Source organism: Amblyomma mixtum, chromosome 8 (genome assembly GCF_055824585.1).
Source record: "Amblyomma mixtum isolate Tamu chromosome 8, ASM5582458v1, whole genome shotgun sequence".
NCBI classification, from domain to species: Eukaryota; Metazoa; Arthropoda; class Arachnida; order Ixodida; family Ixodidae; genus Amblyomma; species Amblyomma mixtum.
This window is the reverse complement of record NC_143019.1, coordinates 53059198-53072246: the sequence shown is the minus strand read 5'-3', so window position 1 is coordinate 53072246 and position 13049 is coordinate 53059198. Positions and strand designations below refer to the sequence as shown.

Sequence of the window (13049 nt, the reverse complement as noted above, 5' to 3'; positions counted from 1 at the left end):
TTGCTTGCGTTCACACGAAAAAACAAAACAGCAACTATGCACTAAACGAAATAATTTCTTCATGATTTCATTTTGTGCTATGTTGATGAAAAGTAGGGAATAATCAGTGTTCAAGCATTTACAGGTCACCTATGAACCGCGTTGCACCACTACCTGGAAATCTATAAATCCGTGAGACATCCACAAAAATATGCCACATTCCCAGGTTCAGCGAAACAGAGTAAAAAAGATAAACAACATAGAAAGAAGAGGCTTCGAAAAAGTCTATTCTTCACACACACTCAGAGAGACTATAAATGCGGAAACGTCTAACGTGATAATCACATTTAAAAACATCGAACTCAATTTTTGTAAAAGATGCTGCTTTTTTTGCTGTCCCACATTTTTCTCAGTCACGAGGAGATCGATTCGTATGGGAATTCTTTCTGCAGCTCCAGTAGTACCCAAGACACGACTGAAGCTGCCACGAGGAGTTCAGATGGTTTTGGTGCGCATTTATTGCATAAGTAAAGTAGAAAATTGGGGATTCATCGCAGGTAAAGGAAACAAAATCTTTAAAAAATAATTTTTTTTCTACACTCTAAATTGAAGAGCTGCACCGCAAGCAATTTCTGAAAAAGAAAGCTACCGGGGTGCAGAACATTTTAAAAAGAAATACAAAATTTGTAAACTGTTGCTGTATAAATTTTACGCTTTTTTTAGCTACTGTATCTAGGCTGCATTTGTGAAAACACTCATCACTGTAGATTTGATTATACACTTCCTGCAGTATATAACATTAATGCCACTTACAAAGTCGCACCGCACTTTAATGATACAAAAAAGTGATATTGTCCACTTACCTAAATATTTAAGCTTAACATGCTTGGGAAAGTTGCATGGAAGCAAGCGTATGGCTTTCTGATTGCGCTCTGTCTGTCTCCTTGGCTTTTTCCTGTGGCTGTCTTTTTTATAGCGCAACTTGGTTCCTTCAAAGCAATGCACCAGCTTGCCCAACAAGAAGTTCTTCTAAACTTCTGATATGCCTTCTCCTTCAGCTACTAGTATGTAAAACAGCTGCAATAGTGCTGCGGTTTCGTGGTTTTGCTATCATTTGGAAAATCTCCACTGATAGTGCACGCGGCATATATTATTTTTTTAAGAGCCAGGAACATTTCACAATGAACTGTACTTACATTCTGACAGCGTCGGTCCTGTGAAAAAAGTAAAATTTGATTAAAACTAATGAATTTAGTCGCGTTTTATGGGAGGCATAATATACATCGATGAATGTACATCTGAAGTAGTCTTGCCAGCCACCGCTTTCCTAAAAAATATCTAGACGGTGAGCAATGTGACGATTGCAAGAAAGAGACAGAAGTTAAGATAGCTGTAGTACAAGAAAAAAAAACATCCTCATTATCCTCAACCTTGCTACGCCCGCTGCAGTGCGAAGACATCTCCCACGTCTCTCGCGATTATAAAATGGAAAATAAGAGACTAAAGATCAAATAAACAGCGAAAATAATATAGAAGGGCTGCTCCAATATTTCCTCACGTGAATATGCACTCCAGGGTGAGCTAAACAACCAAAGCTAGAGTTAACGTTCTCTGTAGATTAAAAAAAGTTCGCAATCGCAAATACGAGACGAATACAGAATTTTACTAAAGAATAGCACAACGAGAATCCTAAACAGTCCAAGTGATAACAAGCTAGTATGAGTACACAAAGCTGCGTACTTGCAGGAGCATACATGAAGAGGGTATAGAATAAAAAGAGTCGATGTAAGTGAATTCAGTTACACATGAGCTCTGTGCTCAAAGAATGCACATATAGGCATAGTTGTCAGAAGCAACACATATTATAGAGTATTATATTAAGACAGAAAGGTCTTAACGAGTTTCTGAACATTATTATGGAGCTTATTAGGCTGCGTGAGTTGATTGCATATATTGATAAATAGCTATTTCTTATGCAGTGAATATATTGCGGAGTGAAGATAGTGACACACGGCACCCGTAAACTGAAACAGTATTATGATACATTTTCTTGATTACTATAATGTGTGTACCATTTATTAAAAAATTTCGGTGAACTATATCTTCTTGTGATGTAGTAATAAACTGTCGGGCAGAAAAATCGGGTACGAACACAAGTAATCTTCTTGTATGTTCAATGGGACGGTACAAATTAGCAGGCTCGTACTGCAAATGAGTTGCTACATCGGCTCCTTAACTATAAATGTTGCGAGGTGGTTGGCATTGGGCTTACTACGGAAGCATTGTGGGGGACTTGAGCAATGCAAAGACCGAAACAGCTTGCAAGGTAAATATGTTTTAGGTAAATACTTACTAAAAATAGGAGCGACTAATCAGTTAAGCTGCTAGCAATAATTAAAATTTGCAACAACACATCAGGCTTCTTTCAAGGCAGAACTCGGAAAGCCATTAACGTAATTTTCAAATATATGTAATGAGCCTTATCAAATCAGTTGGAAAATCTGATACATTTCGTGATGAAAGTCAAGTTAGCTTTAGCACTGTTCAGAACCACTTGTGAGGATGCTTACCGAGCAAGCAAAGGAGAGCAAGAAGCGTGAGGAGCTGCATTTCGGCCCGCTTGAGGTTGTCTGCCATCCACCATTCGCGGTCTTTCCTATATATATGCTCTGCCGTCATGAATCGACAGAAGACATTTCGAAAGGGCAGCCTGGTGTGAACGATAAAAACTAACCATATCGTTCGAAACATTTTTGGTGGCTTTCAAAATAGTTTTACCACTAAAGTTTACAGCGCCTATTCCATCCTGGCGGACGCAGCTGCGGACATGTGACTGGCGTCAGTAGATCTCTGAGGAATTTGTAAAATGACAGGTCAAACCATTTTTTTTCATCCCTTAAACGAGTAGAGGCATGTATTTTCTTCATAAGTCGCATATATTTTCGTGGTAAACTTTGCGAGGCATGCGCAGCCCTAAAGCCATGGTAGATTCTTCACCTCTGAACCTTGGAAATTTGTACTCTCCAACTTTCCGGCACAAGTTTCCGTCACCCACAGCGGCACGTCACCGCTGTGGGTGTAGGACGATGCAGTTGTTGTTCACGTACTCACGTAACACCAGAGACAAAAGTCTCCAGGAAGTGCGAAAAGAGATAATGGTGCACACTGATTACATTTTTCATCTATTACCCCATTTTACTGTCGGAGATTATAGTGTGCGAATCCAGCTTTCGTTCCAACAAGTCTAAAGAAAAGGTTAGTAAACTAGGTATATCGGCATCGGTGGTGGTTCAAACGTCCCGAAGATTTCGTCCCCAATAGTAGATCTCCTTTATCATCCCACTTCTTAACGTGGTGCACAGGATGACAAGATATTTCCTTTCACTCAATTCACTGGCGCAGATGGTATTTCTGGGGCAGAATACTACACTCCGTAAACTGCATTCTACTACGCAGTACCACTTCAGTTTGCAGTTCCATACCGCAAGCCAAGATATTGCAGTAATCTCTTGACAAAACTCTCTTCCTTTCAAGGAAACGCAAGAGAAGCGATTGCTGTCTATAAATAGGCAGCACAGTTTTGTTATTTCTCTAACGCGTCTTATACGTAAAACGTTAGAACATATTAAAAAACTAGAAACTTGCATCGTCTTTAGTTCAGTGCACGCCTCTCCCAATGCATCGCGAATTCATCGCGATCAGCGTATTGGGCTAAACCTCGCTAATCCTTCTTATCGCGTACTTATATCTGGACGAGATGAAACACAAACTCGACAGCATCACCACGTCCGAGTGCCTAGTTCAAGAAGTGAATCATGCGCAACGGACACAGCCCCTCAACGTGTAGTACGCATCGTCCATGCCTTCAGCCCCCACTGCAGTGTGAATGCCTTTAGCGATCATTACTACTCACTGCTCCGATCATAAATCCCGCTTGCATACTAATAAGGGAGTATTTACTCATTGACATCCACCCGAGCGCAGCCATACGGCCACAAAGGAAAGCTATACAGGTTCCTCAGAAACTTCGCTGTTAAAGAAAAATTCGTCCTGGTCCGGGGTTCGAAACCGGTACCACCGCATCACTGGAGCAGTTGCTCTACCAATTGAGCTAACCGGGACGGCAACCTTACGTTAAAGCGAGAGCTAATTGATCAATAACTCGAAGTGGGAACAGTGTTGGCCAAATGTTTAGGGGAATCCCCCCAAGGTTTTTTGTTTAGAAGCCATTTCGTTATCTTTCTGCTCTGCGGACTGCAGTCACCACTACGTGACAATATTAGAAGCCCCCCTGAAGTGCTGGTTCTGCAGGCTACCACAATCTGATTGTATGGACTATGGGCTGCTCATCCGTGTTCGTTGTAAAACGCGTCCATCATTTCGTAATTCTTGCATGATTTACTGTAAGACCGAAATCTATGAAAACACTGGCTTTGAACGAAGCCATGTTTTGTCTGTGTTCAATGTATTGAGCGTGCATTTAAATTTATTGCTTTTATATAATGAGTATCGTGATATGTATATTAATCAGCCACATTTTGCGTGTCCTTCATCATCGCCGTTCCAGCTATTTTTAATCTCCTAATATTTCTTTTCACCTCTCACATTTTTAGCCGACTCGCTCAAGCCTGAGGGGTACCCCGGCACAAAAAGCACTGCTTCTCGTGCCAGACTAATGCAAAACTAGGAATTTCACCCGATTCGCGAACCCTCTCAGTGGAAGAAACCTGCGAGGAACCCTTCCAGGTCATCGATCTTGTGCTGTGCATATGATCTCTTTTTTTTTATCATCCTTCCAGTTCACTGACACCTTCTAAAAGGCTGACATATATTTCTCGCTGTTTCTGCTTGAAGCTTAATTTCATATCGCTTTCATAAGATGAGCATAGTCAAATGAAAGTGTCATGCTTTTCTCTTCGACAGTTTCATTGATTTCAGGTGCAAACCTTTAGCTATAGGTCTAAGGCAGCTGCACTCTAGGCACTGATCTCTCGTTTAATGACACGAGGCGGGTACCTAGAGCACAGCATGCTGTTTCTTCCACAGCTGTCCACGTCTTTGACGGAGCGCCGAATGACCGTCGGCAAATAATTTGTAGTTAGTAATGTTTGTATCAACGGTGAAAAGGTTGGTTTATAGGGTTTAACGTCCCAAAACGACTCCGGCTGTGAGGGACGTCGTGCACCAGACCTAATTTCACGGATTCACAGAAATGCAAGGTGCGTTTTGACCGAACCGGCAATTCCAATCAGAAGACTTCTACCCCGGCTGGCCCCACACTCAACAACGGCCAGTTTCCCCCCAACTCCAGCCTCCGAGTCGCCCGCAGCAAACAGCGCTCCAACGCCCAGAAACGAGCCGTGTCCCGTTCCCCATTCCGGGTCGGCTTCACGGGGACCCCGCTCGTGCTCCCGGACCCCCAGGCGCCGGATGCGGTCGACATCTTTTTCAATCCTTCCCGAGTCGGCGTCGCCAGCGGAAAAAAAAAAAAAAACGTGAGTTGGGGACCGCGATCTCCCTCCTTGGTCCGTGAGAAGGACGAGCTTAAAGCACAACCCAAACAACGGAGTAGGAAAATGGCCGAACTCGGACAGCAGTTGCAACTAGTTTTTCAGAATACAACACTTTGGGCGAGTTGGTTACCTACATTCATTATTACAGCGCAACGACGGCACAAAACAAGATTGGGACACAACAGCGCTGATGTATTCCCCTCTTGTTTTGTGCCGTCTTTGCGCTGTAATAATGAATGTAGTGTTGCAGGAAATAGTGTCCCCTAAACCAACCGAGAGTCCTCAAATTCTCTGTCTCCCCCCCCTCCCCCTCGATCTGCCACACACACCTCTAGGTCAACCCCCCCCCTCCCCCTGCTCGCAGCACGCCAGCCAAACACAAGGCGCAAACTGATACGGACAATCCCACCCCCATGGGAACCGATCCCCTCGAAACCATCGCAGCTGCGATAAAGGCCCATGAGAAGCGCCTAGAAACCGGCCAAAAAGACACCGAAGCCTGAATGGCCAACATGGCAAGCTGGCTGCCGTCGCTCGAGCAACGCTTCGGCGCGTAGGAAGCCACAGTGGACCAGCTTCAAACCCAGATCACCCACATCGCCGCCTGCCAAAAGCTAGACTCTCCCACTGCCACCCCCTCCATTGATGATAGCTGCACGCCGTAATGAAATCCGAGTGAGGCAGTGAATTAGCAGGAGCTTCCTCTCAAAATGCAACACACTGCAGCTCCTCCTCCTAACCATCCCCGACATGCACACTCCCATAGTCATTGCCATTGCCGGACAACCCGGATACAGACATTATCGAGAGCCGACTCCTGCACGTGCGGGAAGCTCATCCCAGCCTCTAGAAACGGTGGAGGCTGGCATGAGCTACAACGAAATCACCCTCCAATTCAGGGAGCAAAGGCTACGGTATCCCCCACCACACAAATAGCTCGCCAAACTAGAACAGGCAACCTGGAGGCAGCTCCACGCCCACACGTTCATCTCTCCAGCCATCCTTGCTCTTCTCATCCGTCCGGACCTGTACACTCCAGAGTGTACCCTATGCGGCTCCCCCATAGCCGATTTTCATCGTATCCTCTACATTTGTGCTCAATTCCAACCCCCATCTCTTTGGCAACTCACGGACCTAGAAAGTTGGGAGGTCGCAGTGTCCAGCACCGACCCCGCCGCATACAAGCGGCTAGTGGACTGGGCCATTCAAAGTCGCCGAAGGCCACAGGCTACCGGCAGCTACTCGTGACCACAAGTCAACCCAACAGTAGGATATACACACAACACACGACTCCTTATTAATAAATATTTTCCCCACCACCACCTCAGCGGAGACCGTGCGCGGTGAAGCGCAATACTGTTGCATTACTAAACATAAATTGACTTCATAGTTACTGCAATAAAATGTCAAATTCGGCTAAAGCTAGTGGACCACTGGAATATAACCAGGTAAGTAGTCGGAAACGCCTCTTGCAGCTTGGGACGGCCAGCTGATGATAATTATCTGAGGTTGAGGAGCCTGAGACGACCACACTAAGAGCTCCACTTCGTGTGATCGCTAAAAGAGAAGCTGTAAACGTACGGGTTGACCTGATAGCGCTTGGTAAACAGCTTCCTGGCTACAGCTTTGCTTTGCCTGCGACTTTACCCATGTGCAGCGACGATGCCTGTAGTTTGCAGTCGTGGAGAACCCTAGTTTCGAAGCTTTATGTTCACGTGGGAACATGGTAGAAGAATGGACATCTATAGTACTATGCTTTATGTTCACGTGGTGTACCGGAGCACCGGAGTACCGGGACTTTGCGCAGACCTCCCCGCGTCGTCTGTGCTCATGCGGAGATTGCCTTGAGGGCGCCAGGTGGCGCCAGGCACCCGGCAGCTGCGCGCGCTCCTGCCGCATCGGGGCCAATCAGCGCGTTTGCGCTGGCGGTGGACGGGCTTCCGGGATTCAGCTAACGGTAAAGGTTGCCCGGTACACGGTAGGCTAAAGGTGTCTAGTATGATAGGTGGCTGAAAGAAGGTCATCCATTCGGCGAGCAAGTTGTGCACATTTCCAGCCACTCTCGGCAGATGGCGTTAGTGAAACGGGGTCCTCTGGTAGCGTGGGTATCAACGTGCACTTTCTACATGATCTGAAGAGCGCTGATACACGAAGGAAATTCGGTGTCTCCGCACGCGAAAAGCGCTTGATAGACTGGACTTAAATCGTGAAGGCATGAAACAAGCTTGTGTGCTGTGGGATTATGAACATTATTCGGCGACCATGGCTCTCGACTAAAATCAAGTTATAATACCTCGAGCGCAACACCAGTTATTTGAATACTGGCAAATGCATGCTCGTCTGTGCAAATATCTCTTCTAGAATATGTGCGGCATGATAGGCGTCTGCCTGACACTGCGAGGTTTCCAGCGTGTATCTGTCCAATACGATTGCGAGAATCAGCGTCATATCTTCTTCTGGTGTAGCGATACGTTGTATCAGCGTGCACAAAAGAATTTTACGGCACGAAATAGTTTACTTAGTTTGTCTTTTCAAAGCCAATGTATTTGAGAAGCTGAACTTCGGATAAAACGGGTGTTTACACCTTAGACTGTTATAGAAGAAAAACTACCAGAATATTTTGTAACCCTTGATAGTAAAGGTAGCGTAAAACAGTGAGTGACGTGAATTTCAGAACTCCGAAATATAATCGAGAGAAAAAAGAAAGGTGTGCGCCCCAGGAAGGAAAGGAATATATTCTTACCTAAATGATTATGATGGGACGTGACAACTTTTGCAGATACTGTCTTATATTTGATGCGTACCTTTTTCTTTTTTTCCTGGCAGAAGCGCCTCATGCTGAGAAATATATAATTATGAGCTCGCAGCGTAAATATCAGAACCACTGCACGCTTAGCATGCGTATCGAATGTGCACTAATATGTACTGCTGCGGGTTGGAGCCCTTAACTTTTTGTCTCAGTGGCATGGTGCAACTGAAATACGTTATAATTTCGCTGGGAGAAGCCACCTTTCATTCTGCAGGAAAAGAGGCTGACTTGAGGTTGATGGGTTGATGGTGAACGTGCGCTTTTTTAACGCGGCAGCGTTAAGGGCCCCGTGTCGCAGAAACGCCGGTGTCGTCGTCGGCGTCGGCGGCGTTGGCCGTGAGCGAAAAATCCGAGATGCATTAATTAATAAAGCCGAGTAGGAAATTCGTCTAGTTGGGGAATAGAACCATGGCCTCCGGAGTGCGAGACGAGCACGCTAACTTTTCCACCACTCCAGTTCGATGGTATGGAATGAACAAAGGCGCTTCTAGTGAATACAGTGTTGTCTTAGGAAGGGTGCTTTAGAGACGTGTACTGGGGTGTATATCAGTAATTATGAGCATGGAAATTACACAAGTCGCAGTTCAGCGAGTAGCAAAGTACATTTCCGCTACTTTTCCTCTTCGCTTGGCGCGCACTTAGCGCCACCCGGCGGCGCCCACTAAAACCACTCCCTCCTTCTCGCAATGTGCGCCACGGCCCCAAACATGGAGGAACACACATGGCCCCAAAAGATTGCGCGCGACGGCAGCGCCGCCCACTCGTCTCGTTCGAGCGCAGTGGCGCCGTGCGCAAACGCGGGATTCACGCGGTGAGCGGCGAACAACGCAGCCCGCACGTCAGCTTTCGGGGTGAACAAACTAAAAGCTCCCGTCGGTGTATCCCGGGGTGCAGCTGTGCTCGTAGCTCTTCCTTCCCATTTAGAATTCATACAAACACAGCTGCGAATAAATTTATCCGAAAAAAAAAGATCAAGACACGTTTTGTGACGATTCGGAGCAGCAGTATCTTAAGCCACCGCTGCGTGCATGCCATCTGTCGCCAAGTGGCCGAAACTTGCACATCCAGCCTGACGCGCCCACTCTGTTACGACACCTGTCCTATTCTTCCAACGTGTCTGGGACGTGTAGGAAGCCGTCCAAGCTGTATGCAATGCTAGAACCTCTATAAATTTGAACGGCGCGAGGGGCAAGAACTAACAAAATACAAGGTGGATACATTGGCGCTCTTTCTATCCACCTTGTATTTCCTATTTTCGTGCCCTTCGCACCATTCAAATTTATAGCATGAACAAACTACACTACAGCAAGTACTCCTGCTATAACCTCCCTCTTGTTAAGCTAACCTGAGATAAACACGGTCACGGCTCGCACCAACATCTGATCGGTTTGCTTCTGGCGCTATTTCTACGCTTGAACTCCCGGTCTCCTTCTTCGCTGTTTTATTGCTCTCTTCTTAAGCTCGTTCCCTTATGAACACGCTGGTTCAACATGTCCCTAAAAGGATTCCTAAAAAAGAAGAAACGAATATTTATTCGCTGCAGGGTATGGAGCGTTTAGCATACTACGTCACTAACATATAATTATGCTATCGTCTACTCTGAACACATGCTTTTTTTTTCAAGAAACCTTTCCTACATTGCTTACTCTTAACCCAAGTGTTTGGAGCATTTTTAATATGAGCAAGAAAAAATGCATCCTACTGAACTGAAAACGCGGCTTTCTGGTCGCGCCTTACTGCTGAAAGTTACTTATTAAAATATTTCCAGTTCTCACTAAAAATGCTTTAATAATTCTTCACACAAATTTTCCTGTGCTCGATGATATAGTCATTGAGCGGATAGGTATGTCAAGACCGGCCCACAACGCCAAAATTTATCATCCTTTCCAGGCGCTGAAGGTGTTATTAAATTTTTTGAAAACAGCATTACCTATTGATCTTGTGGGATCTTAAGCGTTCATTACGTGTAATTGCACATTTTACCATCTAATTTGACACAAATCCGACGTTTTTCCGGCCATTCTGTGACAACTTTCAGTATGCCATGACGACTTCCGGTGGATGTGACGTCACACCGTTCCCGTGGCTATATCGTCATCCGCGCTATTTTAGCGCAGCATCGACATTTTTGACTGTAACTAATTAGTTACTCTACAGTCATCAAACTTCGCTTCAAGGTTCGTTTTTTCCTTCTATATCTGAATCACCATTCGTTTTCTCCTCTATTTTTTAGTTCCCGAGTTAACACGAGTTAAACGCTGCCAGAGGTGTGACATCCTTTGCTAACGGACGAGAGTATGAATCATGAAAGGCTTTCGCCTTAAAGGGAAGCTGAAGAGATTTTCGAATTCATTAAGATGCTCACGTGTGGATGTGGGAACCTTAAAAATCATGCGGGTGAAATTTTTTTGCAGATTAATCACTTAGGAGCGACGTAATCGCCGTTTAAAATTGCGCGGTAGCTCCGCCCCCCGCTGTCCGCCGAGCGCTGCTGATGACCCTGACGATGCGAGCCGAAACCGGAAACCGTGGGGTGGTGACGTAAACATTGGTGTTCCGTCGCCACGCAGCCTGCGCGACCGTGCTTGTTTCTGCGTGCGTGCCATCGTAAGCTGCTTCGATCTGCCGTGTGTTCCTGTATTTGTGCTTTTTTATGTTTGCGGTGACGTACAGAAACGTGGGCAGCATCGAGTGAAGCGGTGGACCATCATGCCGGCGTCTGCGCAGCCTTCGGCTGCACTAACACCGGCGGCCGCGACGATGTGGTCTTTCATAATTTCCCGCAAAATAAGAAGCTTTCCGCGAGGTGGGTCGCTGCTGTGAAGCGAAGGGATTTCAAACCCTCAAAGACTACAGTGCTATGCTCTCACCACTTTCGTGATGAAGATTATAACCATAGCCTGTCGATAATGCGTTCATTGGGCCTGTCAACAAAGTCAGCTGGACTGAAACCCGGCGCAATACCGTCTGTCTTCGCGCACAGGAGCTCGTCACCGCCACCGAGGCCAGCTTTCGCGAAAAGGAGGAAGCTCGAGGTAAGAATTTGTGCATTAACTCTATGAGAATTTGACTGCGCGAACCGGTGTTCTGTGTAGTGTATGGCGCGTAATTTCGTGGATGCAAGACTTTCTGTAGTAGTGAGATGAACGGCGCTGGAATGAGAATGTCAGGACGGCAGCAAACTGCAGCTTACAAAATAAGTGCTTGGCTGTTATGCTTGCAGGCATGCATCATGCATCTCGTACAGCATTACTCATATCAGAACTCGGGCCTAAATTTTTTGGCTGAGTAAAAATCGTTAAACTGCTATTAATACTGCAAGAGGTGGAGCGACGCGAAGTGCTCCTCACAACCAGAGACTGCGCGCCGCGCGTGAGCAGAGAACTTCGTTCGGTAAGCGAGCACGTGAAAAGACGTTATATGCAGACTCTTTACTCAATTATGTTGGAGCTCAGATATTCTAGGATTCATGCGTAGCCCTCAGTGGCGAGAACATAGGGAGTAGTACGCGGCACATTTTTCTTCGTGGTCGGAGCGCCGAGAAAACTGTTTGCACATGTTTCTGGTATACGGGCGCGCGCCGTTTCGTTTTGAATTTGGTTTCGCCTGGGGCCTGGCTGATAGCAGCCTCGTCAGCGCCCAATGTGCGCAGTCATGGCGCTTGCAGTCCGGCCCCAAAGCGCACACTTTTTTTTTGAGCGATCTGCGTCGGACGCGGCCGCTGATTCTGTGTTAGCGCTTGAAGTTGCCTGTCAGGGTTTTTAAAGTGATCTTTTTTGCTTGGCTATAGTATTTGCAGGAGGTGCTCCAAATCTGCAAATACAACATAATATGAAATACAACATAATATGAAAATAAAAATTTAATTAAGATATGCATTTTAGTGAGCTAATGGAAGCCTTCTGCCTATTACTAGTGTCTGCCGTATCCCCCAATATAGCCCCAGGTATAAAATTAATACAAGGTTAGTTACCCATTTTTTAAAATAAATTTTGGACCTCCTAAAGGAACACCTGGTATATAATAAATGATCTCACTTCGCACGGAGCTCGCCAATCAACAAAATGGTTTATGAAATAAACCAGCAGATTTTACTCATACTGAAGCACACTTTTGTTCTGTTTGGAACAATAACATCATGTGGCTTATGCCTTTCAGTTTCTTGCTGAACTGCTGCAAGATCAAGACTGCGCACCAGACGAGAGTGCAAATGAAGAGTGCATGGAAAATGACATCACACCTGGAGGCTGCACACCACCAGGCAGTCAAGAATCCACACCAAACGGCAATACAAATCAGGACTGTGCAACAAGTCGAATGCCACTGGCAGATGCTGCTGAGGACCCTGCCATCGAACTTTTCTAAAAGTGATGACAAGGCTGACAAGTCTGTTCAAGTTCTAATGCAGCCAATACCAGTAAAGTGTTCTGCCAGGAATACGTTTATAATAACACATGTAGTCGTAAAAAATTGCCGAGTGCAGCATGGCTTCATACATTAATAATAATATTATATAATTGTGCGCCACGTGTGCTACAGCCAGCCTTGCGATTCGGCCTGCTTGGTTGCAGCACGAGGCCATCGAGAACAGCGCGATCAAGGCGGCCGCAAACGGATGGAGATATTCCTACAAGGGCTTGCAGTATGAAGCAACTCGCCTAAACAAGGATTTCAATTTACTGCCAGATCCCATCTTGGCACGCAGAACGGAAGGCGCACGTTTGTCACCTCGACGAGTTCTTCCGCAA

General features: G+C 45.9%; 1 protein-coding gene across 1 annotated transcript; it reads left to right on the top strand.

The window, feature by feature from the left end:
* Positions 1–11166: 11166 nt before the first annotated feature.
* LOC149332446 (uncharacterized) lies at positions 11167–12738 on the top strand. Its single transcript, XM_089555756.1, has 2 exons — positions 11167–11336; positions 12460–12738. Exons 1-2 carry the CDS (start codon positions 11211–11213, stop codon positions 12664–12666), a joined length of 333 nt encoding a protein of 110 aa, XP_089411882.1. The 5' UTR covers positions 11167–11210; the 3' UTR covers positions 12667–12738.
* The last annotated feature ends 311 nt before the right edge of the window (positions 12739–13049 follow it).